Genomic DNA, 27,585 nt, shown 5'->3' with positions numbered 1-27,585 from the left:
CATTCCCCCTCCCCCACCCGCGCACACAGCCAGCCACGAGGCCAGACTTCCCTCCGCCAACCACGGGGCAAGCTTCCCTGCCTCCACCCCAACCCTTGTAGATCTCAGCCTTGGTGGAGTTGGGAATCATGCCTGTCTTTTTATTTTGAGCGGAGAGAAGGATTCCAGAGGTTTGGGGGCTTGAGGAGAAACCTTCCTTGAGCCATCCTTCCCTGCAGGAGGGCCTCAACCTTGCCTGCTCCTGCCCTTGTTGCCCCGGAGGCCATGATGCAAAAGGAAAACCTCCTGCTTCCAGCCCCCCAGCTGTGAGTCCCATGAACCCCCGCCTGCGTTTCAGCATTTTGATGAACACAGACCCACTGACCCCTCTGTGTGTCTTGTCTCTCTCAGATACACACACAGGCCCACAGACAGATGGGCAGACACACCTAGAGCGCCACCCACAGTGTCCTGTGTGGGAGAGCAGCACAGGCCCCCGGCCGAGTCCCCCCCCCCCCCCCGCTGCATGCATCCACGTGGAGCATCTCTGTTCTTTTTAATATCTTCAGAATAAAGTCTCGTTTCAGTGCAGTGGGCTGGGTGGCTGGAGGAGAGGGGTGAAAGACCCCCCCCCCAGGTCCTGGAGTGGCAGTGAGCCCTCCTGGCTGGCTGCAGGAATCCTGGCCTGATCCCAGTGCAGACTTGGCTGGAGGGCCGCAGTGGCCGCAGGGCTTGGGTGAGGCAACAGCTGTCAAAGGGTCATCAGCCCAGAGCTAGTGCAGCTCGGCAGGTCATGGTCCTCCATGGGCTCTGGGCTCTCCCGCATCTGTGGAGACGTCAGAGGCTGCCAGGCCCACTGGGTCTGGGTCTCCTCCTCTAGGACATCCAGAAAGTGGGAGGAGTGGGGGGGCGGGAGGATTTTTGGGTGAAGGGACATCATTACTCTCCACTATGCAAGAGTCAGGCCATACCCTTGGAGTGCCCCCAATTCCAGCCCAGATACCTCTCCCCCTCCCCAAGACTCATCCTGGGCCTTGGGAGAGCCAAGTGTCAGCTGTATGACTTAGCTGGGAGATCTGAGTTCTCTGAGCCTCCAAGTCTCTCCTTTTGGTCCTGGGGAGAAAACTATTGCCCCAGTTTTCAAGGTGGGGGCCCTTTACAGAGGGGTGGGGACAGATCAGACTGAGCTCCCCAGCAGGGGCTCCCAGGAAGTATGAAGAGTCAGGGCTTGGGGGGGGATGGCAGGCCTTACCATGTGATGGCTGCTTTTCCCCAACCAGGGCCTCAGTTCCAGCAACTGGTGGGTGATCTGGGCACTGCGGACAGCAAACACACTCTCTGCCATGCAGAACAGTAACGAGATGCCCCAGAGACACAGGCTGGAGCTCTGTAGGGGGACAGGGGGCAGTGATGGCTGCCTGGGGTTGAGGAGTGGAGGGCAGGACTCCAAGAACCCTTCCCACCTCTGATGAGCACCTCGCTGCCCTCCCACCCCCTCCCAGGCCTAAGCACTTACGTAAATGCGAGTGGGGTCGAAGGGACAGTCGGGCGCCAGTGCCAGTAGTTCGGGGCCCCCAAAAGTACAGGCGGCCAGCAGTGCCCGGCCCTGGGTGGCAAAGGTCACAGCAATCGAGGCCAAGAGGCCGAGAGCACAGGTCAGAGAGAGAAGGGCACAGGCCACGCTCGAGCTAAACACTGTCCAGCGCTGGATGAAGGAGGCCACCGGTCAGTGGACATCAGGCTCGGCCCCATGGGCAGCTCTGGCCCCCATGGGGCCAGCCTCACCCCCTCCAAGCAGGCCAGGCCCTTGGTGGCTGCTGCCCCTACCCGTACAGCCCCATCCCAGGAGGTACCACATACCAGAGGGATGCTGGGGAGGTAGCGTGATAACACGATGACTGCAATGCCTGAGGTGATGACCTGTGGAGGAGGCTCAAGTCAGCTCTGACCCCCTGCTGGAGGAGAGTGGGCAGGGGGTCAGGGCCACTCTCCAGCAAAGATTCTACCAACACCAACTCTAGCCCTCCACACCCGCACCCCCTGCTTAGCTTTGGTTTCATTACCCCCATCCGCATGGGGACACTGCCTCTTCATGGTCCAGCCCTGAAGTGACGTTTCTAAAACACAGTCACTCCCTGCCTACAACCTTCCATGACTCCCCACTGCCTACAGCTGCATTTCTCAAGCAGGGACCTGTGTATCCCAGGGCCACAGAGCCATGTCACAGGATATATATGACATGTTTCCCTGGAGTGGAAAAGATTTTGGAAGAAACTCAGTAACTCAACTGGCAAGGAACTAAAAACAAAATTGTTATTTTAAAATAAACCAGGATACTTTATGGAGTAGAATTCAAAATCCCTAGGAGTATTTTTAACTATCCCAGGCTCTCAGTGACCTGGCCCCTGTCCCATCAGTATCTCAACTCCACCCTGGGCCAGGCTCTTTCCTCATCGCCCTGGATATGGACACCCACACAGAGCCTACTCTTGGTGCCACCTACACAGCGCTTTCTCAGGAACGCCCTTCCTGCTCCTCTTTACCTGCTTGGGTTCTCCCTCCTGCAGGCCTCCCTAACCACCCCTAGCCCCAAGACGCGGGCCCACCTCACTGTTAAGCCCACCAGCTGCCCTCTGGATCTTCTTTTTAATATCTTCTTTTTAATATCTTCACTCAGCTGGGCTCCCTCCTTCAGTTCCCTCACTTTATCAGGCAAGGGCTGGACCCGCGGGAGGCAGGTGAGATGAGAGGGGGCCCAGCAATGTCTGTAATTCACTGTGCAGCCACTAGTAAGTGCCTCAAACTCTCTGGGCTAAGCCTGCTCAGCAGGAATGAGCTCAGGGAAAGGACACTGGCTTTGGTGTAAGCCACAGATTGTTTTACATCCAGGTTGGCTTCTTTGTATCAGCAAGAGGTTGGGTGAATCCCTGAGTCAGTTTCCCCCTCTGTAAAGTGGGGAAAATAATGGCCCCGTGTTGCAGGGAGCTGTGGGGATTAACTGAGGAAATAAGAGCACAGCTGAAGTGGTCCAGCCCAGAGCCCATCTGTGGTGGACCTCCTAACCCCGAGCTCACTGCCTTGCCTGCCTTCCTCACAAGGTTGGTGAGACGAATAAACAACAATAATAGTAACCCCAAGGGACACTGCACATATCTGTACAGCCTAGCTCTGTCCCACTGACTTAGGCTCTCCTACTTGCCGGGGCCTGTGATCCTTGCTTTAGGGCCAGCAGGCTGTCTGAGCTTCATTTTGCAGGGGAGGGAACAGGCTTAGAGAGAGAAAGAAACCCCTCAGCCAGGAGGTGGCAGGGGTGGAACTCAGACACTGATGTGCAGATGTTCCCCAAAGGCTGTAGCCACCTCTGCTGACAGTTGGGAAAGGGCTTTACGAACTTGAGAATACCAGGCCCCTTCATTCATGTATTCATCAAACAGGTACTGACATCCAGTCATAACCATGTCTACCATTTATTGAGCACTTATAGTCCAGGCCTAATGCTAAGCTCCTGCCAGATTAGTTTTTTGTGTCTCCAGAGCAGACCTTATCCATGCCCACCTCCACACCTTTGCATTTGCCATTCTCCGTACTTGAAAGCCATCCCAGCTTCCTCTCCTACCTGCTGGCCCCAGCAGGCTTCATACCCAGGTTATGGTAATTGCAGCCTATCTTTGAACTCCTATTCATCCATCAATACCCACCTCAGGGGCCTCCACCTCTGTGAACCCTCCCAAGCTGAGCTGATGCTCCTTCCTTCTGGCCAACAGTGCCTTGACTATTTCCCTATTGTAATAATAATCCAAGCTCACAGTAGTGAGTGTTAACCATGTGCTAGGCACTGTGCTCAGCACTTTATGTGGATGATCTCATTCAATACTCATCAGGACCCTCTCAGATGGACACTGTTACCATCCCCATTTTACAGCTGAGGAAGTTGAGGCAAAGAGAGGTTGGGTGACTGGTGCCGTTGGTAAGTGGTGGAACAGGGGTTAGTACTTGGGGCTGTCTGCCTGCCCACCCCAGGCTGTGGCTGGGGACTCATCGAAGACCCTTCCAGCCCCCTCCAGCCCCCTCCTGCCAGTCACCCTCCCAGCCTGGCCATACCACGATGGCGGAAGTGACAGAGAGGATGTTGACCACACAGTACTGCAGAGCCACAGCATCATGGGGGGCTGCCACATAGCGCAGCACCGTGCCGTGGAGGAGGGCGGCTGTGATGAAGCTCACGTGGCCCAGCACCACCAGCACCAGCCCCGTCTTCATCAGCATCTTCCGGAAGTCACAGACACTCAGGCTACCTGTGAGGGACAGCCATGTCAGGGCCATGGGTAGGGCTCATCCTGCTGGGCAGAGGAGAAAACTGAGGCCCCCGCAGGAGTGATGGACATTGGGTTCTAAATCTATTTCTGGATGACTCAAGGCCAGTAACTTGTCTTCTCTGCGCCTCAGTTTCCTCATCAGGAAAAGGAGTTCACAGTGCTTTCATGAGAGTCCTTGGATCTCTAAGGTTGGAAAAGCATACAGCTGGTACTTAATAAAGGGTAGTAGTCCTTGTTAGTGTTCAAGGTCATGCGTGGCACAGTCCGGATTTGAACCCAGGTCTCTAGCTCTAGACCCATGATCCTTCCACTAAGCTTTGCATCCACTGATACTTTTCATCCATACATTTGTTACATCAATGTTCACTGAGTGCCTGCTCCATGCCAGGCCCTGAGGTACCACAGAGAGCTTGATGGTCACTGCCCAGGCCCCAAGGAGCCCCTAGTTCACCGGGCAGGGATCAGGTTCTATTCAGGATTCAGTTTGGTGTAAAGGGCCTGGCACACAGTAGATACTCAACTCACAATTGCTGAACTGACTCCAGCAAAATACTCAAACTTCCGAGTCTTCATTTCCCCATCTGTAAAATGGGAAGAATAACCCTTGTTTCCCAGTGGGGAAGGAGGGTCCCATGAGGAGATGGATGGGAAAGTGGGGCATACCCGGGGGGTGCTGGGAAAGCGAGCTCTTGGTGCAGGGGCACTAGGCAGGGACATGAGCCAGGGACTCATACGCAAATCCTCTCTGAGTGTCCAAGTGGCTACTCGGCCCCTATCTGCACACTCCCAGGATCAGGAGCCCTCCTTCCGGCTGTTCCAGATCTGCTCTTTGGAATGTCCCCTTTGGGTCCTGGCTCTGCACCATGCTGGCCCCTTAGGCTCACCAGCCCCCTCACTCTAGCCAGCTCTGTGAGACTGGAAGACTGGCCTGGCCCCTAGAACTAAACAGCCTCCCCTTCTTCCTTTAGCTGCTCGTTGTGGGACCTGTGAGTCCCTTCCTAGACCTCAGTGTCCCCATCTGTGGCAGCAAGGATTGGGTCATACTTCATATATGAGAGTATTGCAGCCAGAGAGAGAGAGAGAAAGGAAGGAATCCCTAGACTGGATGTCCCTGGGGGCGCTGCGCCCAGAGGAAGCCCCCGGGAGCAGAGGGCTGGGGCTACTCAGTCACAGACCCTCTGTGCGACTTTGCACCAGCCTCTCTCCTTCTTGGGCCCCAGCTTCCCCATATGTAAAATGGGAAGGGGTTGGTCTAGCCGGTCTCTGAGATCCTTGGAGCCTTCAGGACCCTCTCGAGCTGTACCAGATCGAGGAGAAACAGAGGGCAGACGATGGGCTGGACAGGCACCGTGGGACTGGATGGCATCATGAAGATTAACTGCTGGCCAAACAGGAAAGGGCATGGCAGCTTTGTCCCAGGGGCCTGACCCACTTCACCCCATCCACCCACCTACCTGGCCACCCAGACACCACACCCGGCTCAGGGCTGGGCTCATGAACAACAGCATCCCAGGACCAAGACTTGGTCAAACTGGAGGTACAGTGCCAGCGTGGGGCTGTGCCTGGAGCACTGGACAGAGTCTCAGGGCAGTCCCTGGCTCAGGATGGTTCTAGGAGGTGGTGCTCCCTCGCCACTTTACAGATGAGGAAACCGAGGCTCACAAGTTCTCTTGGCTAGAGAGTAGGGACTCCCCAGGTCTGTCTGATGCCCAAGAGCAGCATCATTGCGTCCAGGGAGTGAGGGGAGGGGACACATCAGTCCCACTCCTCTGTCTGGATCGTGTTTGCCAATGGCCCTTCTCACCTGGCCCGGTTTGGGGGAGTGGAGGGTATGGGAGCTGGAGCCCTTTGGGAGGCTGAGGAAGCCAAGGGCAGGCAGCCTCTGGTTCAGAACTCCCGGGCTCTGAATCCCCTCCCTGTGCTCTCCCTTCTGGGGGCAGTGGGGGTTGGCTGCTCTCCTCCCACCTGGGGGTCCCTCCTCCGCAAGAAAGGAGGGTGGGGGGGCAGTGGGGGCGAGCGAGAGGCCGTGGTGCTACCCCACATCGGAAGATACCAGAAGCCCTCCTCTCGCCAGCTCAGTGCTGAGGAAACTGAGGCCCAGAGCAGAAAGTGACCTGCACAGAAGGCGGCCTGGACCCCGGGGTTCCGGGCGCCCACGACAGTGCTCCGCCCCTGCCAGAGGATCTGGGGCGGGTTCGGGCCTCCCGGGCCGTCCCCCCGCGGCTCACCCAGGCGCAGACACATCTCGGCTCCCGAGCTGGGTCTCCGCGGCGGCTTCAGCGGGGCTCCAGACGCTGCGGGTGGCCGGGCGGCCCCACTCCCATACTGGTCCGCAGCCGCCGAGCGCCCAGCAGAGCCCGCGCCGCGCCCACTTCCCGCCTCGAGCCCGGAGCACCCGGCGCCCGGCCGGCCTCCCTTCCCGTCACCCCCTGGGCGGCCCGGCCCCGGGAGGGCCCCGGCGGCTCGTTTGCATCCCGGGCCCGTCCGACCGGCTGGGCAGCCCTTCCTGGCCCTCCCGGCTGAGTCACAGCGCTGGCCCCACCCACCCGCCTCGATGCCTGCCGGCACCCGGCCAGCAACCCCCCGCAGCCCACCCCGCTCCAGTGATGCCCATTTTACAGCTAGAAACTGAGGCCTAGAGGAGCTGCGATCGTCCGGGCTAGGGAGTGAGATGGGGGCCTGATGCGTGGTTGTCACGACCTGGTGGGCAGCTGGACAGGAAAGCCCCGAGGTGAGGGCTGGGAATCCACTTCTTTCTAGAGGATGGGGAAGCGCAACAGTGGGTGGTGAAAGAGCACTACCTAGGGAGCCAGACTCTGTCCTTGACCTGCGCCGTGACCTCAGGTTTCCTCCCTGCCGTGGCCTGAGGGTCTTCGGCCGCATGCTGAGCAAGGTGCTTTACTTGTGGGGGTGGAGATGGGGGGGGGGGTCTCTGTTCCCTTCTCAGAAAATCAGGGATAATAATTCCTGTCCCCTAAAGTCATGGTGAGATACAAAAATGAGGTAAGAAAACGCTTTGAAAACCCTCTAGAGTATCTTTGCAAAGTGCAGACTTCGCAGGAGCACCTAACAAGAGCGTTCCTATTCCTGGCTATTGGTTACTGTGCCCCTTCAATGTGCCAGAATGACCCTTTGTTTCATCCTCAACATGTAGAAATGGACTCACACAAGAGTGTCCAGCGGAAGAGGTGGAGTAGGGGTCTCAGTGCCCTTTCTCTAATGTGGCCGTGCTGTGGCTGCCAGCCTGGGCTCTTGGCCCTCAGGCAGGCCTCTGGGAGGCACTTCCATGGTATCTGGGCAGCATCAATTCACAGTCTGCACCCCCTACCTCACTGGTCAGTGGCCTTGAGGGTAGGGGCTGGCTTGATGCATCTAACACCAGCTGTCCACTGAATGCATGTGCCTTGTGTGTGGGGCACACAACTTACTGATGACCAAGTCCACCTCCCAAGGGCTGCCCTGGAGAGCACGTGTGGTCACTGCAAAGCCAATGTCAAATCTCATGCATGTGCGTGCATGTGGCTTCTCTATCAGTGTCAGGCTGTCCCCTTGACACTGACCCCAACTGGGGCAGTCTGGAATTAGGCTGGGGACCCAGACCTTTTAAATGTCTTTGCTTTCAGATGAATAAATGAGGGTTCTCTCTTTCTATCTTTAGAACAATACTGAGAGTTAAAGATTATTACCCCATTTTACAGATGAGAAAATTGAGGCCCAGAAAGGTAAAGGGGCTTTTCAAAGAGTACACAGCATGTATCATTGGTAGAGCTGAGACTTGAATCCAGATCTGTTTAACTGTGAAGGCTGCTCCTGAGTGTGGTGGGGGACAGGGGAGCCACAGTCTCCAGGGAGTGGGCCTACTCTCTGGGGCCTCTGAGGAGGGAACGGCCCACCTGTTTCTCTTCTGACACAGTTTCCCAGCCATGGCCCAGCCTTAGCGCCCTGAAGTTATTGCCATTTCTCTTTGCTTATTGTCAAGTGGCCAAAGTCCATTCGTCTGAGTTGTCCAGTGTCCCTTGCCTGCGCCTCACCCTTTTGCACACTGGCTAGGGTTCTGGGGTTCTGGAAAGAACCCCAGGCTACAGCACTAGCCCCTTGTGCTCCACCAACTCACTGTGACACCCTGGCAGCTCACAGCCCTTCCCCAGATCTCAGTTTCCCCATTTGTCAAATGGAGATAGTGATTGCCTTCCCAGATTTCTGAGCAATAAAAAGACTTGAGAGATATGAGACTTGGTTGAAACCTAGCCAGAGAAATACAAATAGAAATTCTCTCTCTTCCTGGAACACTTAACAACCAGGTGTGGTTCAGTACACTTCAATTGGACTCTGGGTCTTCCGAGGGCATGGCCTCCCCGCCAGGCTGCTCAGCTGGGAAGGGGGTTCAGGCTTCCAGTCCCTGTGCAAGTCCTCTTCACCTGAGAAAGGCTTTTTCCTCCCTGATTATTAGAATACTTCCTCCCTCTAAGTAGAACAATCACACACGGACCCTACCATATTCAATTTTGTGTCTTTCCATACACATACATAAAACGAAAAGCCAAGTGATCATGCTGAGAGGAGGAGGGGGTTGAAGGGGACTTAGGCATATTTACAATGACAAATTCTACATGGTGTGAATGGGGAGTTTGTTATTCTTTGTATATTTTCTATCTTTTACATTTCTTTCTTTTTTTTTTTTTTTTAAAGCTTATTGTAGAAAACAGAGGAAAAAAACAGCAAAGTATAGAGAAGAAATCAGAACTACTCATAATCCTCCCTATCCCCACGGATAATCAGCATTCACATTTTGGAGGGTTTTTTCCTATGTGCGTATGTAATTTTCTCCTTCTCTGAGACTCTTGACTCCCGGCTTTACTCTGCCACCCCTTCTCATCACCTTGATCTGTTGCCCTCTCTGCCATCCCCTTCCATCTATCAAGGACTTGGGTTTCCAGATTTTGTTGAGGCAGTCATTCCAAATTGCCCTGCTCATCCACGTGAAGGACCCTCCAGTACTCTTCCTTGACCTCCTCAGTGACCTTCATCATGACCCCAGCCATCCTCTCCGGGTTCATGCCTTGAACGGTCCCCTCTGAAATCCCAGCCTTGAGCACCCCACAAAGACTTCTCTTGCACCATGCTGGTCTTTTGACTCCCATGGCCTCATCCTCTGACTTCCCAGAGGCCACCAGCCCATTCTCCTTTCTTCTGTTCAGTTAGCCCCTCCTGGCTTCTTTACCACCAAGCCTACATCACAAGGTTGAGCATCTGAAGGCCAGCTCACTTGTCCAGGTGAGAAATGAGAAATGTAGGGGACTTGGACCAGGATGGTGGCTATGAAGATGGAAAGAAGAAGGGAGATTTGAGATATGTGATTAGTATGCATGTTAACATTTGGAAAGCACTGTTCTAAATCCACTCACCTTGCTCCTTCTCCCAGTCACTCCTCCAGCTCCACATGGACCACACTTCATCCCTCATCCTCTTCCTTTCTGCCAAGTCTTTCCCGTCAGCCTATAAACATACCCAAGTCTCTTCTATCCTAAAAAAACACACCTTCCCTTGGCTCCCTTTACATTTCTACTTACTGCTTTTGTACTTTCTTTCCCTTCCCCTCCAAACTTCTGAAATGAATTATCCTTACATGCTGTTTCCATCTTCTCAACTACCACCTCCTCCACACTCCACAGCAGTGCGGTCCAGCCCTCTGCTGGAAGAGCCCTCTTATAGGTCACCAGTGACTTCTGACCACACTGAATCCAATGAAGCATTTCAGTTCCTAACTTATTATTATCAGCCACTCTCTCCGTACTCCTGTAACACATCTCCTTCCCGGTTTTCCTCCTACCTCTGGCTGTTCCTTCTCAGTCTCCATTGTAGACTTTTTGTCATCAGCTCAACCTTTAAATATTGGTATTCCTTTGTATCCTTGCTGCTTCCTTTATGGGTCCCATTGGTTAATTCATGTAGTCTCATGGCTCCCCTTTTATATGATGATTCTCCCAGACTAGACAGCTCCCCTGAGGATCAGATTTAAATATCCAATGATCTTACCTCTCCACCTGGGTGTCCAGTCACCTCAAGCTCAACATGTACCAAATTTTACCCCCTACTGCTTCTTGTGTATTTTCTATCTCAGTGGGTGGCATCACGAGGTACCCAAGCCAAAAACCTGGGATTCATTCTTTACACTTTCCTCTCTTTCTACGTAAAGTCAATCGTCAAGTCCTGCCGATTTACATCATAGATATTTCTGTAACTAGTGCTTCCTCTTTGTCTCTGCTACTATTGTCCTTGTTCATGCAGCATCTCTTTCCCCCAATTGTTTTTTCATACTACTGAGTAATCTTCCTAAAGTATAAATCAGATCACGTCACTCTTCTGCTTAAAATCAGTAACATAAAAGAAATTTAAGAAGACATAAATAAATGGAAAGACATCCTGCGTTCATGGATTGTAAGCCTTAATATTGGTAGGATGGCAATTCTCCCCAAAATTCAAGCTGCCTTTTTTTTTTTTGGCAGAAATTGACAAGCTCATCGCAAAATTCATATGGAAATGCAAAAGACCCAGAATAAGCCAAAACAATCTTGAAAAAGAAACAGGGACTTCCCTGGTGGTACAGTGGTTAAGAATCCGCCTGCCAATGCAGGGGACACGGGTTCGATCCCTGGTCTGGGAAGATCCCACATGCCATGGAGCAACTAAACCCGGGCACCACAGCTACTGAGCCTGTGAGCCACAACTACTGAGCCCGTGCACCGCAACTACTGAAGCCCGCACGCCTAGAGCCTGTGGTCCGCAAGGAGAAGCCGCTACAATGAGAAGCCCACGCTCTGCAACGAAGAGTAGCCCCCACTGGCCGCAACTAGAGTAAAGCCCACGCACAGCAATGAAGACCCAACGCAGTGGGTCTTTCTGAGGCACTGTTGTGTGCCAGGCTCTCAGTGCTTTACACATATTAACTCATTTAATCTTCACAATAACACAAAGAAATGGGTACCATTGTTATTCCCCATTTTACATTTGAGGAACTGAGGCGCGAAAGAATTTGCCCAAGATCACAAAGCTAGACAGGGATAGAGCTTGAATCCGGGCAACATGACCTCTGAGCTTATGTACCTACAGCTTTGCTAAGAGAGATAGCCTGTAGCCAGCAATCCAAGCTGATGCAGAGTCTGACGGTCACATGCTTTGCAAGATTGAAAAAACTCATCTATTCACGTCAAAGCTAAAGTGAGTGGGAATAAAGGCAGGGAGGTAGGAAGCCCAACCCCTCCCAAACCCTTCCTACCTGTTCCCACTAAGAGGACAGTGACCCTATGTAAAGAGCCTTCCACTGGGATGCAGCCTAGTGGTCAGGGACAGCCAGCTGTGCCTTGCCCCCATGCCTGGTGTTCACAATTGCCTCAAGGCAGAGGTGAAGCTGGAGGCCCTGAGCTGAGGACTGGGAGTTCCTGTTGCTAAGACCCCACATGGTAGTTTTCAACTACCCATTCTAAGGTCAAACCCTTGACCTTGCCATCTTCAGTAACTATACTACCTCTAAGACCTTACGTTTCAGCACCCTACTCCCTGACACCTATCTCCTATCTTTCCAGATTACTTTCTCTATTACCTTCTCAATTCTTCAGCTTCTTAAGAGCCTCCACTCTCTTGACCCTTCATGATGGCATGCCTAAGAATTTGGGCAAAGGTCTTTTCTCCATCTGCACCCTCTTTCTGAGTGATCTCATCCAGTCTCTTGGCTTTTATACTATCAACTTGTCAATGATAATGTCAGTAACAACAATATATATCTCCATCTCTGACCACTTGTGTACCCAAATGCCAAACTTGTGTACCCAAATGCCTCCTTGTCATCTAATGGCCATCTAAACTGAATATACCCAAGAAGAGCCCTTAGTTCCACTCCCCTGAATTCATTCTTCCTCCAGTATTCCCCATCTCAATAAATGGCACCATCATCTACCTAGTTGCTCAAGCCAACAACATAAAACGCATTTCCGATTCCTCCCTTTTTCTCATTCTCCATATTCTCTCCATCGACAAGTCCTGTCATCCTATCTCCAAAATATATCTTAAATCAAACAGCCTCTTTCCATCTCCACAGCCACTCCCTGCATCTAGTAGCCTCCTAACTGGCCCCTCTACATCTACGCCTAAAATCTATTTTCTACACTGCAAAGAGAGTGATCTTTCAAAAACATAAATCAGGTCATATCAACACCTCCCTGGGAATTCCCTGGTGGTGCTCTCACTGCCAAGGGCCCGGGTTCAATCCCTGGGCAGGGAACTAAGATCCTGCAAGCCATGCAGCATGGCCAAAAATAAATTAAAAACAAAACAAAATAAACACCTCCTTTTAGTGGCCTATGTAGGGCTTCACCACAGCTTACAATGTCCAACATGCCGAGGTCCCCCCACTCATCTCTCTGATACCACATCCTACCACTCTCCTCTCAATCACTGCACTTCAGCCACCTGCTCTTCCTCCTTTTCTTTCAAGGCACTAAAGTAGATCTTTGCTCTTGCTGGTCCCTCTGCCTTCAATACTCTGTCCTCAAATCTTCAAATCTTTTCTCTGTCTGTCTAAATCAGTGCTGTCTAGTAGAACTTTCTGTAATCATGGAAATGCTCTATACCTGCATGGTCCAATAGGGTGGCCACTAGCCACATGTGGTTACCGAACACTTAAAATGTGGCTAGTATGACTGAGAAACTAAGTTATTTAATTTACATAATTAAAATTTAAAGTTAAATAGACACAGGGTTTAGTGGACACCATATTGAACCGTGAATGTAAATTACCCCAAAGCCTCCTTCTATTAAATTATCCAGTTTTCTTTTCTTTTTCCCCCTAAGTTTTATTGAGAAATAATTGACATTCATTACTATATAATGTTCAAGGAGTACAGAGTTTTATTTTTCCAAGGTACTTTTCTCTAGGTGAAATAACCTTGTTCATTTATATATTAATTTTCTGCTCTGTCTACAAGAATGTAGGCCATATGAGAGCAGAGGCATTAAGTAACTCATATAAAGCTCACTACTCAAAACTCAGGGCCTGGAATGGTGTTATTTAGGGACATGGTAGATGCATGATACATATTTGTTAACTGATGAATAAAGCATTGGTAGTGGTTCTCCAAGTGTGGTCTGCAAACCTCTGAGGATCCCCAAGACCTTATCGGGGAGTCTGTGAAGTCAAAACTATTTTTATCATAATTCTAAGATGTTATTTTCCAGTTTTGATGGTGGAAAAGCAATGGTGGGTCAAACAGCCGTCCCCTTAGCACTATGAAAGGTAGGGACTCCAGGATACCCTCGTAGTCATTGTATCCGTCACTGCTGTGCACACACAGCAAAAAAAAAATATACCAGATTCACTTAAGAATGACTTGATGAAACAGTAAATATTATTAACTTTATTAACTCTCTACCCTTGAGTATACTTCTTTTAAATATTTTGACAAAATGGGAAGAATTCTGCCGTCTGCCTAAGTACCATGGTTGTCTCCAGGAAAAGCACCTGTGCCATTGTTTGAGTTACAAGATGAACTAGCTGCTTTTTTTCATGAGCACCATTTCTACTTGAAAGAAGGATTGAAAGACATACTGTGGTTATGGAAATGTAGGTTTTTTTGCAGGCATTTTCTCTAAAATGAAGGAAGTGAGCCTGTCAATTCAAGGGAAAAAAATTGACAATATTTGCTGCCAAAGATAAAATTTGAGCTTTTGAGTGAAAATTAGATGTTTGGAAAATTGGTCTCCACTGCCGTGAGCTTAGCAGCTTCCCAATATTAAAGACTTTTAGTGGTGACATTAACATATATGATTTTTATATTGTATAATGAAATGTGTCAACATTTGGAAGATCTGTATAACTCAGTGAACCAATCAATACTTTCCAAGTGACCAACACACGACTGTACAAAATCATGCACAGGTTAAGGATGAATTCAAAGTGCAAGATAGACCAATGTATTTTAATGTAATGGAAAGTTGACAGATATGGTTTCAGATTCCACACTGAAACTAAATTTTACAAAACTATGACTTGTCAAGTTTAGGTAGAGTATCAAAGAGGAATATCCACAATTATCTGAAAATCCTTTTAACATACGCCTCCTTTTCCCAGTTATATACCTGTGTGAGGCTGAATTTTCTTTCTGTACTTCAACCAAAACCACATATCTCAACATATTGAATAAAGAAGCAGATATGGGAATTTAGCTGCCTTTTATTAAGTCAGACATTAAAGAGATTTGCAAAAATGTCAAACAATGTCATTCTTTTCACTCATGTTTTCGATTTGCAAAATGTAATTATTTTTCATTGAAAAGGGTATTATTTACTTTAACATTGATGGGTTTATTATTTTTTAATAAATAATTATTTTTAATTCTTAATTTTAGTTTATAATATTGCAAATATCAATAATGTAATCCACATAAACAAAATCTCTTTCAGGTCTTCAATTTTTCAGAGTGTACAGGGATCCTGAGACCAAAAAGTTTGGGAAACACTGCTATAGATAAACAATAAAGTTAATCAGCCCCTAATACCTTGGTGCATTGATGAAGGGAACACAAGGTAATTATAAATAAGCAATCCCATTTGGAACAGGAGAGGAGGGGAAAAAACACCCAGTGGTCCGTGGTGTGTATTGTATCCTGCAGAGTGAGAACAGCAAGGATTCCCTGCTTTGATAAAATGAGGCCAGTCTGGCTGCTCTGCCAGGTTGGGGGAATCTCATCTAACCATTGTAACTGTGGCCACATCTTGGAAGAATTTTGAGGCTTTCCGATTGGTATTGTTTGGGGCCAAGACATTGCCCCTGGGGTTGATCAATTACAGGATTCCACGTGCCAGGATTGGGTTTCTCTCACAGAACCACTCCCTTAAAAGCTGTGTAAGTTTTCTGGCTATTCACATTTGGATAACTCCATGAGTTAATAACCAAGTCAGAAGAATGATGAATTATGGTCCCTAAATCTAGACCTTGATCTTGGTATGCAGGGTCTTAGCAACAGGACCTCCCAGTCCTCAGCTCAGGGCCTCCAGCTTCACCTCTGCCTTGAGGCAATTGTGAACACCAGGCATGGGGGCAAGGCACAGCTGGCTGTCCCTGACCACTAGGCTGCATCCCAGTGGAAGGCTCTTTACATAGGGTCACTGTCCTCTTAGTGGGAACAGGTAGGAAGGGTTTGGGAGGGGCTGGGCTTCCTACCTCCCTGCCTTTATTCCCACTCACTTTAGCTTTGACGTGAATAGATGAGTTTTTTCAATCTTGCAAAGCATGTGACCGTCAGACTCTGCATCAGCTTGGATTGCTGGCTACAGGCTATCTCTCTTAGCAAAGCTGTAGGTACATAAGCTCAGAGGTCATGTTGCCCGGATTCAAGCTCTATCCCTGTCTAGCTTTGTGATCTTGGGCAAATTCTTTCGCGCCTCAGTTCCTCAAATGTAAAATGGGGAATAACAATGGTACCCATTTCTTTGTGTTATTGTGAAGATTAAATGAGTTAATATGTGTAAAGCCCTGAGAGCCTGGCACATGATGAGTGCCTCAGAAATGTTAGCTTTTATTCTTCATTATTCTTTCTGCAAAATTTATCCCTTTGACTCTGAACTCAAGGCTTGGGAAAATAGCCAACGCACACAACCCCCTGATGAATTTTTATCAAGTCCCCTAAGCATCCCACCTACGTCAGGTACATGGTCTGAGCTTCAGGAGACCCTGGCCTTGAAGCTGCATCTCAGGGAATGCTGACCTCCTAGCCTCCTGGGAATGGAAAATCCCAGGATTCTCGCAACAGTTGGAAAATCCTCACTGTTCTGTACCCCACCTCAACTCAGCCATTTCCACATGTTAGGGGCATCACTGGCAACACCCCACTTCTCATAGCAGTCAGAACTTCAGTTGCAGGTGACAGAATCCTAACAGAAATGGGCTTTGGGTAGCGGGAAGGAATTTGTTGGATGACGTTCTGGGAAAGTTTGGGGGCCTTAGGCGTGGTTAGGTCCTGGCATTAATGTCACATAGGGAGTTCCCTGGTGGTCTAGTGGTTAGGATTCGATGCTTTCACTGCTGTGGCCCTGGTTCAATCCCTGGTCGGGTAACTGAGATCCCGCCAGCCACGTGGCGTGGCCAAACTACAACAAGAACAATAACAAAAAAAACCCCAATGTCATCTGGTATGTTCAAAGGTGCTCTGTCTCTTGTCTTCGCTCCATTTCTCAGCTCTGCCTTCGTCTGTGCTGGTTTCAGTATCAGGCAGTCTCTGTCCATGTAGAGGAAGAGCCATGCTTACAACTTCCCAGCTTTGGAACCTCAGGAGAAAGCAGCCTCTACTCCCCTAGAATTCCAGAAAAGCTTGGGATTGCGTTTAATTTCTCCAGCTGGAGCTGTGTTCTTTAGCCTTGAAACACCCCAGAGTGACGTCACATGTGGCCTCAGGGGACTGAAACTGCACCGCCAGGGAAGGGAGGAAAGGCTTGATATTTATCGACCATCTGTTCTGTGGCAGGCATTTTATATCTTCTCATGGTGAAGATTATCCCTTTTGGGGAAGGAGACTAGATCTCATGGTGGTCTCCACCTCCCTCCAAGCTGAGAGCAGAGGGGGTCCTTCTCATGTCCACAGCCAGCCCCTCTGCCTGTGCCCTTGATCCCATCCCTCTATCTTCCTAGAGACAAAGCACCATCTAATAGCTTCCTTTCTCTTATATTGTCACTCTCTCCATTTCTACCCTATTTTCTCCTGAGCCTCCAAACATGCTTGAATCTCTTGTACTTAAAAAAAGACAAACTCCTCTTCTTAGCAGTACCTCCTTACTTTTCACTCACACCTCAACTAAACGAAATCAGTTTTCTATTGTTGCCATCTTTTGAAACTGCTGTCTCCAAAGTTACCAGTTACTTCCCCTGTGACAAATCCAGCCCTTGGCCAGCTTGACCTGTTTCACATGTCAGCTAACCCTGTTTTCCTTCCTGAAATCCTCACCCCATCATTTCCTTCATTCCCAGTTCTCCTCTTCCCTTTCCTGGCTGCTCCGTTCCTGCACTCACTGGTTAAAGGTTTATGAAAAGAGAAGGCCAATTTCCCTTTCATTCATATCTATGATTTCAAGAAGCGTTTTTTCATTGGTGATTTTCCATCTCCAGGGCCTGGGTCTGTCTCCGGGTGTCGGTTTCTGTGCCCTGACACAGAGCCTGAACAGAGCAGCTGTCCACATATGGTGAGCAATGAGTGGATTTCCTCAAAGGCTGGTGCCTAAGGAATGACAAAGCAGTATCCAGAGCTGGAACTATATCCCAAGCCACTCACAAAGGCAGACGCACAAAAGTAAGAGGAGGGGTGGTTATCCCGCCCTTGCTGGATCCTTGTGATGACAACTCAGGCCTGATAATTCAGCCACAAAGAACCAGCAGTCTTCTCTCTTTGTCACCCTCCACTCATGAAGCCCTCTCCCTCATGTCTGCATGAGGTACAGCCATATTGGAGTGGGAAGAGCATGAATTCCAGATCGGGGTTTGCGGCCTGCTTCTTTTTCGAACAGGCTTCGATCTCCAGAAAATCAGTGGCCATGGCTGGGTACGTTCCTAGCTTCTTCAGGTGTTCAGATGACTTTCAGGAATGGGGGCCATGGTACGGACTCAGAGGATGTGAGGTATCAGGGGAAGCCATCTCAGGGGCCCCAAGCAGGTCCCTGGAGAACAGGAACAATGATCTGGCAACGTGCTCTGGATGTGCTCCTAGCACTTACGTCTCTCATACCAGACGGCCTCACACGGGTGTGTGGCCTCCATCACATCCATGTTGTTCACAGCAGCATTTGGCTTGGGCCCAAATCCTGTGTCCAATCAGCTGCAGTAAGGTTGGCAGGGCTGGCCTCATTGGATTTACGTGACCTAGATCCCGCTGATTTCATGAAGCAAGATCAGCTCAGGTCTGCTGGCCTTGGGAGATGGGAGAGGGAGGTGCAGGTCCTCAGCTTCATGGTTTTTGTGTCTTCCTCACTGTGCCTCCATTTCCTTCCTTCATTTGACAAATGAAGGGATTGGCAAAGGTGTGTCCAAATTTGACTTTCCAGGAATTTATTATTATTATAGTTTGGCTGCACATCAGCTCTAGCAAAATGACACGTCACATCCTTGCTCGAAGTTTTCAAGTTGTGCTGTTTACTAGTCAGGGATCAGTTGCAGGAAACAGAAACCACTCTATTTTAAGCAGAAAAGGATTTGATACAGGGAATCAGAGGTTTAAACAAAATAGTTGGGAGGGCTGGAGGAGTGGGCTCCAGGAATGACTTCCAGAACAAGACCCCAGAATAGCTGCTAACTGGCACAATCATGAAGGTGATGAGTTAGGCGGCTGCTACTAGAATTCTTGCATTAAAGAACACACCAAGTAAAAAGACAACCCACAGAATGCGTGAAAGTATTTGCAAATCATATATCTGTAAAGGGACTTATAACCAGAATATATAAGAAGTCTTTATAACTCAACCATAAAAAAGACAACCCAATTTAAAAATGAGCAAAGGATTTGACTAGATATTTCTTCAAAGAAGATATACAAATAGCCAAAGAGTACATGAAAAGATGCTCAACATCATTAGTCATTAGAGAAATGTAAATCAAAGCCACAATGAGGTACCACTTTATGCACAGTAGGATAACTATAATGAAAAAGACACAATAGCAAGTGTTGACAAGGATGTGGAGAAATTGGTACCCTTGTGTATTGCTGGTAGGTAAAATGGTATAGCCTCTATGGAAGGAGGATGGTAGTTCCTCAAAAAATTAAACATAAAATTTCCATATGATCCAGCAACCCCACTCCTGGAGTATATACCCAAAAGAACTGAAACCAGGGACTTGAAGATATCTGTATATCAATATTCATAGCAGCATTATTCACAATAGCCAAAAAGTGGAAACAATCTAAATATCTATCAACTGACAAATGGATAAACAAAATGTAGTATATCCATACAAAATCCTTACAATATTCAATGGAATATTATTCATCCAAGAAAAAAGGAATGAAGTACTGATACATGCTACAACATGGATGAACCTTGAGAACCTTACGCCGAGTGAAAGAGGTCATATACAAAAGTCATTTTGTATGATTATACAAAATGTCCAGAATAGGCAAATTCCATAGAGAAAGTAGATTAGTGGTTGTCAGGGCTGGAGGGAGGGGGGAAATGGGACTGACTGATAATAGGTTTCTTTCAGGGGGGTGATGGCAATCATCTGGAATTAGACAGCAGTGATAGTTGCACAACTTTGTGAATACATCTAAAATCTACTGAGTTGCACACTTGAAAATGGTGAATTTCAGGACTTCCCTAGCAGTCCAGTGGTTAAGACTCCGCGCTTCCACTGCATGGGGGTACAGGTTCGATCCCTGGTCAGGGAAGTAAGATCCTGCATGCCGCACAGTGCGGCCAAAAAAAAAAGTAAAATGGTGAATTTCATGTTATGTGAGTTATATCTCCATAAAGAAAGAAGATGGTTAAAAAACACACACACCATGTGGCTGCCATCTAAGGACCAGGGATCAGAAATCTACCTCTGCTGCTGCCACCACTGCTTCTCAACCTCATGAAACTAGTGCTTGGACATTGGAATGCTGCTGAAGTAACTCAAGGTTGCCACAAACATGAAGCAACAACCACACAGCTGGGAGATGGCCTTTGCCTTACTTTCTCCTCCCAACTCTTATATAAATGGATGCAATTTATAGACCCTAATTTGCATGCAGAATGTTAACTGCAAGGGATTCTGGGAAGTGTAGCATTTAACTCTGGCCTTGGCACTATGAGAAAGAGATTGGAATGGATGCTGACAAGCAATTCACCACATCTATACAATTTCACCCTCCCTAAAAGGAGAGATCCAAAATCTCATTAGCCATGTATCCAGCTCTGGGTGATATTTATTCCAGTTCAGTTACCATCCTGTCTCAACAACCTGCAACCTAATGATTAACTGATCAACTTACCAACACACCTTATGATACTAGGGAAAATGTGGGAGGGGAAGAAATGGGATGATATCTATAAATATATACATACCAGAGCAAGGGAAAAATATGAAATGCTAATATAGTTCTCATCTCTCCACCTTTCAGGAATTACTTATATTCATAAATATCTTTCTCTACTACTTATGAAGTTCATTTTCACAGCCAGTATCTCAGCCAGATGAGGCTCTTTATCTGGTGTGGTGACCCAAATCTTCATTCCTAAAGGAATTAAGCCTTCCCTGGAATAGCCTTTTAACCTTGACTCCTGCATACAGCAGTACTAGAAGTAGCCCAGAGCACCCTTTAAGTTCCAGGCACACTCATTCTTGCCCCCACTGAGTAACAATAAACCTATCTCCCTTGATAATCAGGATCAATCTCTCCATCTAACACAATTGCCCCCTTTTAGGCTATTGGTTCAGTGGATGAGGAGCCCCAAGTGGCCAAAAACTTCCAGTTCAATGGACTCATTGTTATGTGCCCTGGTGGAAGTACTTCTCCTTTGGGTATTGAGACTTCTAAACTAACAAAGACCAAAGTCACAGGGGCAAGAAGCAAAACTTTTGTGAATGGGTTATATATAGGTCACTGTTTCAGAACGTATACCTCATCCTATAGGACAGAACTTCCACTGCATGAGATGCTGTCTTCCAATAGTGCCATTTGACTGTTGTGTGAGGCCAGCTGCTTTGGATGATCCCATGGGTCTTAGCCCATTGCCTCACTTGATGAGAGGCAGTGTTGTGTGGAATACTATAAGATGAATAGACATTCAGTAAGTTCATGGATAGTAACAATGATGATGAGCATGATAATAATAAATGAAAAGGATGACACTAGCTAATCCATATAGCTCTTACTACAGGCCAGGCACTGTCATATGTATTCATTTAATCCTCATAGTCCCAAATGAAGAAACGGAGACAGAAAGGTTAAATAATTTGCCCAAGGACATAGCTACTTAAATAAATGGTGGAGTTAGAATTCCTACTCAGGCATTCTGGTTCTGTTGTCTGCCCTCTTAACCACTATGCTTCTCAAAGTGAACATATAGTCAAATTTAGAATAATGGGGGGATGGATGTCTTTGGCTTGATAATTGTTATTTTTCTCATTTAAAGTTTATTCTTTATGAATATTTTAGGCTTGGCATACATGGAAACAATTCATATCTTGAGTGTCTTTTCCAGTGAGGACAAATCCCTGTCTTCTCTGTGGTGGGAGGGATCTGATCTGATATTAAGTGCCCAGCTGGTCCCTCCAGAACATGGAGCAGGGCTCAGCTGTAAGCCAACATCAGCTTCTCAAAAGAATTGCCAATGCCAAAAATAGCCTGGCTTGACTCCGAAATCTGATGGCCCTGTGCTGTTTTTCTCTTATGGATGTTTGCCACAGTGTGTGTACAGTAGCCTCATTTGCCAAGGGACTTTGCACACCACTGGATCTGCTAGGTCATAAAATTCCAACTGCTTACATTGCAGCCTGTACCAACTGGTGACCATTCTCTTTCTCTGGGCCCATCAAAGCTAGTAGCCCTTGTGGGTTACTTGGAAAACGGGTCAGTGCAGCATAATCAAATGGGGTATGCTACCTTCAAAATCAAGAAATCCACCAAATGCTCAGGATTTTTCTTAGTGGCGGGGGGTGTACAGCTCATCGATCACTTTAGATAAACTGCCATCCTCCAGACTCCTGCTCTGGATCCCGAAAAATTTCATGGAGCTGAAAGTTCCTTTAAGCTTCCGCAGGGACTATCCCCTATCCTCCAGAACACCTGTGTTTTACCAAGGCATTTAGATACCTGCTACTTCTTGCTTTTTATGTCCAAAAACATGCCATCACATATAGAGTGATGTTCTGGGAAATAGGAAATGACTAAAGTGCCTGCACATTAGATTTCAGCAGAGCTGGAGAGGTGATACCGCCCAGAGGTAGGACAGTAAGTGGTACTGTTGACCTCGACAGGTAAAAGTAATCTACTTTTCATGTTTTCTGCTATTTGGGTTAGAGAAAAAAAGCATATTCCAGGTCAGTAGTTGCATGGCTGCAGGTGCTGGGGCAGGTGTTGACTTGCTTCAAAGTGATTATATTTGAAATAACAGCTACATGTCAAGTCTTCTACCGGGCAAATAATTTAAATGTAGATATGATAGGGATCACCACTGTGGAATTTCTCAGTCTTGGATGGTGGCGGTAATATTTATCATGCCCTCAGGATGCACTATTTCTTCTGGCTTATGATTCTGGTGGAGGACTGTGCAAGGGGCTTTCCTCTGCTCTTCTTACCACAATAGCTTTCACTCTACCGGTCAATGTGAAGATTCTGCCAGGTGCCAAATACATCTATTACAACTGTGCTTACAGGAACTGGGAAATAACCACAGGATGAATATGTGAGATAGATACAGGCCAAGATTCCTTTTAAGTTACATGATCCCTGTGTATTAGTTTGCTAGGTATGCCATAACAAAGTACCACAAATTGGCTGGCTTAAGCATTACAAATTTATTGTCTCACAGTTCTGGAGACTAGAAGTCCAAGATCAACGTGTTGACAGGGTTGGTTCCTGTTGAGGGCTGTAAGGGAGAATCTGTTCCATGCCTCTCCCCTAGCTTCTGATGGTTTGCTGGCAATCTTTGGCATTCATTGGCTTCTGTTGCATCATCCCGATCTCTGCCTTCATCTTCACATGGCATTCTCCCTGTATGAGTGACTCTTTGTCCAAATTTCCCCTTTTTATATGGCACCAATCATATTGGATTAGGGGCCCACCCTACTCTGGTATAACCTCATCTTAATTACATCTGCAACAACCCAATTTCCAAATAAGGTAACATTCTGAGGTATTGGGGATTAGGACTCCAACATATGAATTTTCAACCCATAACACCCCAAAGGCTTCTATTTTTAACTAGTGGTCCACAAAGACCTTTTAGGTCCCTTGAGATTAGTACTGGCTTAGGGTCAGTTTCCAAGTATTCCCTAAAGGCCTGGGTATTTCCATTTCCCTAAGCACAGGAACATAGTTAATTGACTTAAGATTCCTTTGGGGAAGATTAGAAAATTTACAATTTAGTTATGGTAATATTGCTGGGTGCTTTCTCCAGGGTACTCAGCATTCCTTTATTCAAGGGCTTTGGGTCTGAGAATTTAGTGAGTGTCCATAACTCTCCATTTTGGTGACTTAAAACAGGCCTCTCTTTGCCAGACCTGGAGTTTTGCTTTGTGTATACAAACCAAGTATTCCTGCTCTGTTGCCTTGGTACTGCCCCTTGGCCCCTGCCACTCCAGGATCTCCGTCATACCTACTGATATCAGGGATTCCATTTCAATGGCAGCACCTCTTAGCTTCACTTCCGACTATAGAGGACATACATTACAGCACTTTCAAGGTATGGTGTTCCCTTTATCTATGTACTTTCCAATTCCTTTGTGAAAGGAATGTCCTCTGAGCAATTTTAGAGGGCAAAATTAGGAGACGAGTAGGTCACACATATGATAAATCTACACCAACACTTCTATCTTCATATGTTTCTGGATTCATCTTCTAACGCTATACTAAGGAATTTCTAGCATTTCAATTTGAGTGTAGACCACTGTTAAGTCCAGGTTTCATCCAACCAACCAGCTAAGAGCTACTCTTAGCTGCTAAAGTCAGTATACTGATTCCAGAATCTCTATCATGCCCATATTAATAAGTTCAACCCAAATGAAAATAAAATTATGTTCTTTTCTTCCTGGTCTAATACCTTTAGAATCCAGTCCACATACATTCCCCAGGTTGCTGCTGATTCAAATTAGCAAAATCTCACAATTCTGTAACCTTTCTTTCTCTCAGGTCAGATTTTGTGGTTGCCTTTCTGAAGCATACTGGGATCTGACTCTAGTCACAGATTTGGTAGCAATAAGGGGTAGTGGGTGGGACATGAGAAGTACATGAGAAGGGACACAAAAGCCTTCCCTTTCAAGGCAACTACCGCAGGTAAGTTGCCCTATCAACGGGGGAAGACAGGACCAGCCCTATCAACGGGGGAAGGAGGGAGGAGGGCTGCTTCTGCTGGTAAGAGAAGCTAACTGTAGTCTGTGGGTTCAGAACACTAGGATTTACCCAAATCTACTCACATGTCCCCATTTCACATCTTACTCTTTCCTAAACAACATCCTAATTTTCATATAAGAGACCTGGTAAGCTAAGAATTTAACCCAGAATCTCTCCTTGATTTTCATGTACATCAGCCTTGTGGCTACAAGAGACAGCTTTGAGCTGAAAATTTTAAACTCTTGAGCCTTTCATTTTCTTTCTTTAATCTCTCTAGCATAAGCCACCACCATTTAAGTCTTCATTTCTTACACGATGGTCTGTTGTGGCAGCCACTTGGTCTATCAAAGTCTTTTATCCAAAAGACAATTCATTTAATGTGACCACAGATGTAAGTCATCTTTGCCTACTACCTTACCATTTTCAATGGCAACTAGATTCTCATTTCCTTCAAATCCAACTTAGTCATAACTAATCAAGAATCCCATCTTTGGGCTTCCCTGTGGCGCAGTGGTTAAGAACCCGCCTGCCAATGCAGGGGACACAGGTTTGAGCCCTGGTCCGGGAAGATCCCACATGCTGCGGAGCAACTAAGCCCGTGCGCCACAACTACTGAGCCTGCGCTCTAGAGCCTGCGAGCCACAACTACTGAGCCTGCGTGGTACACCTACTGAAGCCTGTGCGTCTAGAGCCTGCAACAAGAGAAGCCACCACAATGAGAACCCCGCGCACTGCAATGAAGAGTAGCCCCTGCTCGCCGCAACTAGAGAAAGCCCGCGCGCAGCAGCGAAGACCCAACGAAGTCAAAGATAAATTAAAAAAAAAAAAAAAAATCCCATCTTTGAGGGCCTATTGTCTATAACCAAATTTGGAACCAAATACCATATCAGTTAGGGTTCAGTAACTGCAGGAAACAAAACCCTTCCACCTATTTTAAGTAGAATTCAGTACATGTAAATTAGGTGCTTACAAAGGAGTTGGAAAGCTGGGCAAATGGGCTCTAGGCTGGACCTCCAGGAAAGACTCCCAGATCGGTCCACTATGGGAGACACTACCTCTGCCACCATCAGGAAGATGAGGAACCAGGAGGCCAGCAGAGGCTGACTACTAGAACATGTATCACGAACGGTTATTTATGGATCAGGAGTCCCTTCAACATCCACACAACTATTGATGGATACTGGAATACCACTGGAGGGAAACCTAAGGGCTCTATACTTTTGCAGGAACAACAAAGTTGCTGAAGATGACCCCTGAATCATTTCCTCCTTCCATATCCTTGTTTGTGCATCTGGCAAAATAAATTACATTCAGAACCTTGGTTGCAAGGAAGTGTGAGACATGTTGTTTTAACTTTCCAGCCTCTAGAGTATAAGACAGTACATTAGAAAGAGGTCAGAATGAATAAGTATCCATTTAGCACTTCCACAAATTTCTTTCCATTGGCCTATCTAAGTAGGACTGGTGACCAGACATGCCCTCTCCCAGTTTTAGCCACTTTTAAAGTTGACCACAACACCCCATCTGTCTGGCTTTGAAGATTACCTCTCTTCCTGGTCTCAGAGTAACCTAAAATGTCATTGTCTGCAGAGTTGTTTTGATAATCTACACAATCTTGTCCTCAGCCACCTCTTCAACCTGATCTACTACTCTCCTCCTTGGTCCACTCTGTTCCGGCCATTTAGGCCTCTATGCTGTGTGTGTGTGTTTAAACAGACTAAGGATGCTCCACCAAAGGGCCTTCGTACTTTATTTTTCATGTCTGGTATGTTCTTGCCCTAGAAATCCACATGGCTCTCTCTCACTCCATCAAGACTCTAATAAAATGTTACCTTTATCAGAGAGGCCCATAGTACCCACCTAAAGCAGCTCTCTTTTCCACTTTCCCTGCTTTTCTTCATCGCACTTATCCTCATCCAGATTATACATCTGACCGTCTTTTCCCACTAGAGTGTGACTTTCACAGGAACAGGAATTTTGTGTTTTCCTTATTGCTGCGTCCTATACCTAAAACGTAGTAGGTATTTCAGAATGAATGAACGCTGTACAAGTAAGAAATTAAACTTTCCCCATTTTCTAAACGGATAATCAACTTTTCCCACGCATTACTCATGTTCTCCTCCAGGTGGTGCTGACGGGCCTTTTCATCTAATGTCTAGGAGATACAACAGTGTTGCAAAGGATTAGAAGCAGCTTAGTTTTTCATAGCCTCTGGTCTAGAGCTCTGGGCTTTTTTTAGATGGCACCCATAACCTCCCTTATTTCTTCTTATTCCTGCAGGAGAAAAAAAAATATGGGCCTTTAACAAAAGCATTTTCAGTACGCCATCTCACTTAATCCTTACAACTCCATAATTAGGATTATGATCCCCACTTTGGCTAAGTGTAAACACACTCAGAGTAAGTAGCCCAACTCTCGCAGCAGTAAGAACTGGAGCCTAGATAAAAATACAGGTTTGGCTGCAAACTCCTGCCCCTCCAAAAGACTTCCTTGATTTTATCCAAGTTAATTGCTCTCTTCATGCTGCTTCAAGAGAAATGCAAGTCTTGAGTTGATAATTTGCATTTCAGAGATTTCCATACAGTCTGCCCCTTTTCCCAACAAGTTCCCTTTTTCACACAAAGACACCCTCTTGGTCATTCTTCTCGAGACCACTTCAAAGGTCATTCTTCAAAGTCCACTAACAGCACCTCCTGTCCCAGGTGCAGGGCAATGTGCTAAGTCTGGTTGCAGTGCCCAAGATATAAGAATCTTCCAAGATGGCTGTTGTCCAGACTCATCATCCTCATCGTAGTAAAGCACAGGCCAGGAAGACAAAGAGCAGGTGCATCTGTGAAAGGAAACAGAAAGCCATCTGGTCCTCAGGGAAAGGATGTTTTCAATTCTTCCTCTGGGCCCAGGCCTAAAGTGACAGAGAAGTTTGGCATTGGAAGCTCCTTAAATACTGTCTGAGAGTTGGGGATATTAGCGGCATGAGAGAGTAACTGACTCACACAGTCACAGAGTAAATTACTGCCAGATTTGGAATCTCAGATCAGGTTTCATGAATCTTTTAATTTTTCTGCTATACTATGTATGAGCTTTGATTTCTAAGGCCATTATTCTAGACACAGCCAAAACCCCAAATAGCACTAACTTAGCTCAATTCTGACAAAATTATAAGATCAGATAAAATTAAATATGTTGTGATTTTGATGGCATGCCTCCTCTCTCCTTTCATTACA

At 47.3% G+C, this 27,585-nt stretch overlaps 2 protein-coding genes across 12 annotated transcripts in view; both read right to left on the bottom strand.

The window, feature by feature from the left end:
• Window positions 1-114: 114 nt before the first annotated feature.
• Window positions 115-6,762, bottom strand: TMEM54 (transmembrane protein 54). Of its 11 annotated transcripts, none has more exons than XM_082345880.1 (7): window positions 6,524-6,762; window positions 5,599-5,673; window positions 4,821-4,876; window positions 1,840-1,899; window positions 1,496-1,684; window positions 1,232-1,366; window positions 115-853 (listed from the first exon to the last, which is right to left on the bottom strand). In XM_082345880.1, exons 1-7 carry the CDS (start codon window positions 6,537-6,539, stop codon window positions 731-733), a joined length of 654 nt encoding a protein of 217 aa, XP_082202006.1. In that variant the 5' UTR covers window positions 6,540-6,762; the 3' UTR covers window positions 115-730. The 11 variants fall into 11 exon arrangements, with proteins under 11 accessions (XP_082202006.1, XP_082202013.1, XP_082202012.1 ...); XM_082345887.1 differs by lacking the exons at window positions 4,821-4,876; window positions 5,599-5,673 and adding exons at window positions 4,081-4,274; window positions 5,471-5,592 and having other exon boundaries at window positions 6,524-6,742; XM_082345886.1 differs by lacking the exon at window positions 5,599-5,673 and adding an exon at window positions 4,081-4,274 and having other exon boundaries at window positions 6,524-6,741.
• A 2,198-nt stretch (window positions 6,763-8,960) lies between these two features.
• Window positions 8,961-27,585, bottom strand: part of RNF19B (ring finger protein 19B) — a 43,373-nt gene continuing 24,748 nt past the window's right edge. The window contains exon 10 of the mRNA XM_082379137.1: window positions 8,961-27,184. Within this exon, the coding sequence (XP_082235263.1) occupies window positions 27,032-27,184 (153 nt within the window). The 3' untranslated portion in view covers window positions 8,961-27,031. The remainder of the gene's footprint in view (window positions 27,185-27,585) is intronic.

The sequence above is a fragment of the Balaenoptera borealis genome (assembly GCF_965194805.1).
Source record: "Balaenoptera borealis genome assembly, chromosome: 1".
In the NCBI taxonomy this organism is placed as follows: Eukaryota; Metazoa; Chordata; class Mammalia; order Artiodactyla; family Balaenopteridae; genus Balaenoptera; species Balaenoptera borealis.
This window is presented reverse-complemented; position numbering and strand designations above follow the sequence as displayed.

Excerpts from the sequence above, each read along its gene's own strand:
- TMEM54 (XM_082345883.1), bottom strand. The coding sequence starts at position 4,302 with ATGGCCCTGACATGGCTGTCCCTCACAGGTAGCCTGAGTGTCTGTGAC. Across the intron at positions 1,900-4,080 it reads CTGTCACTTCCGCCATCGTG|GTCATCACCTCAGGCATTGC; the intron begins GTATGGCCAGGC and ends CCTCCTCCACAG. Across the intron at positions 854-1,231 it reads GGAAAAGCAGCCATCACATG|GAGGAGACCCAGACCCAGTG; the intron begins GTAAGGCCTGCC and ends GATGTCCTAGAG.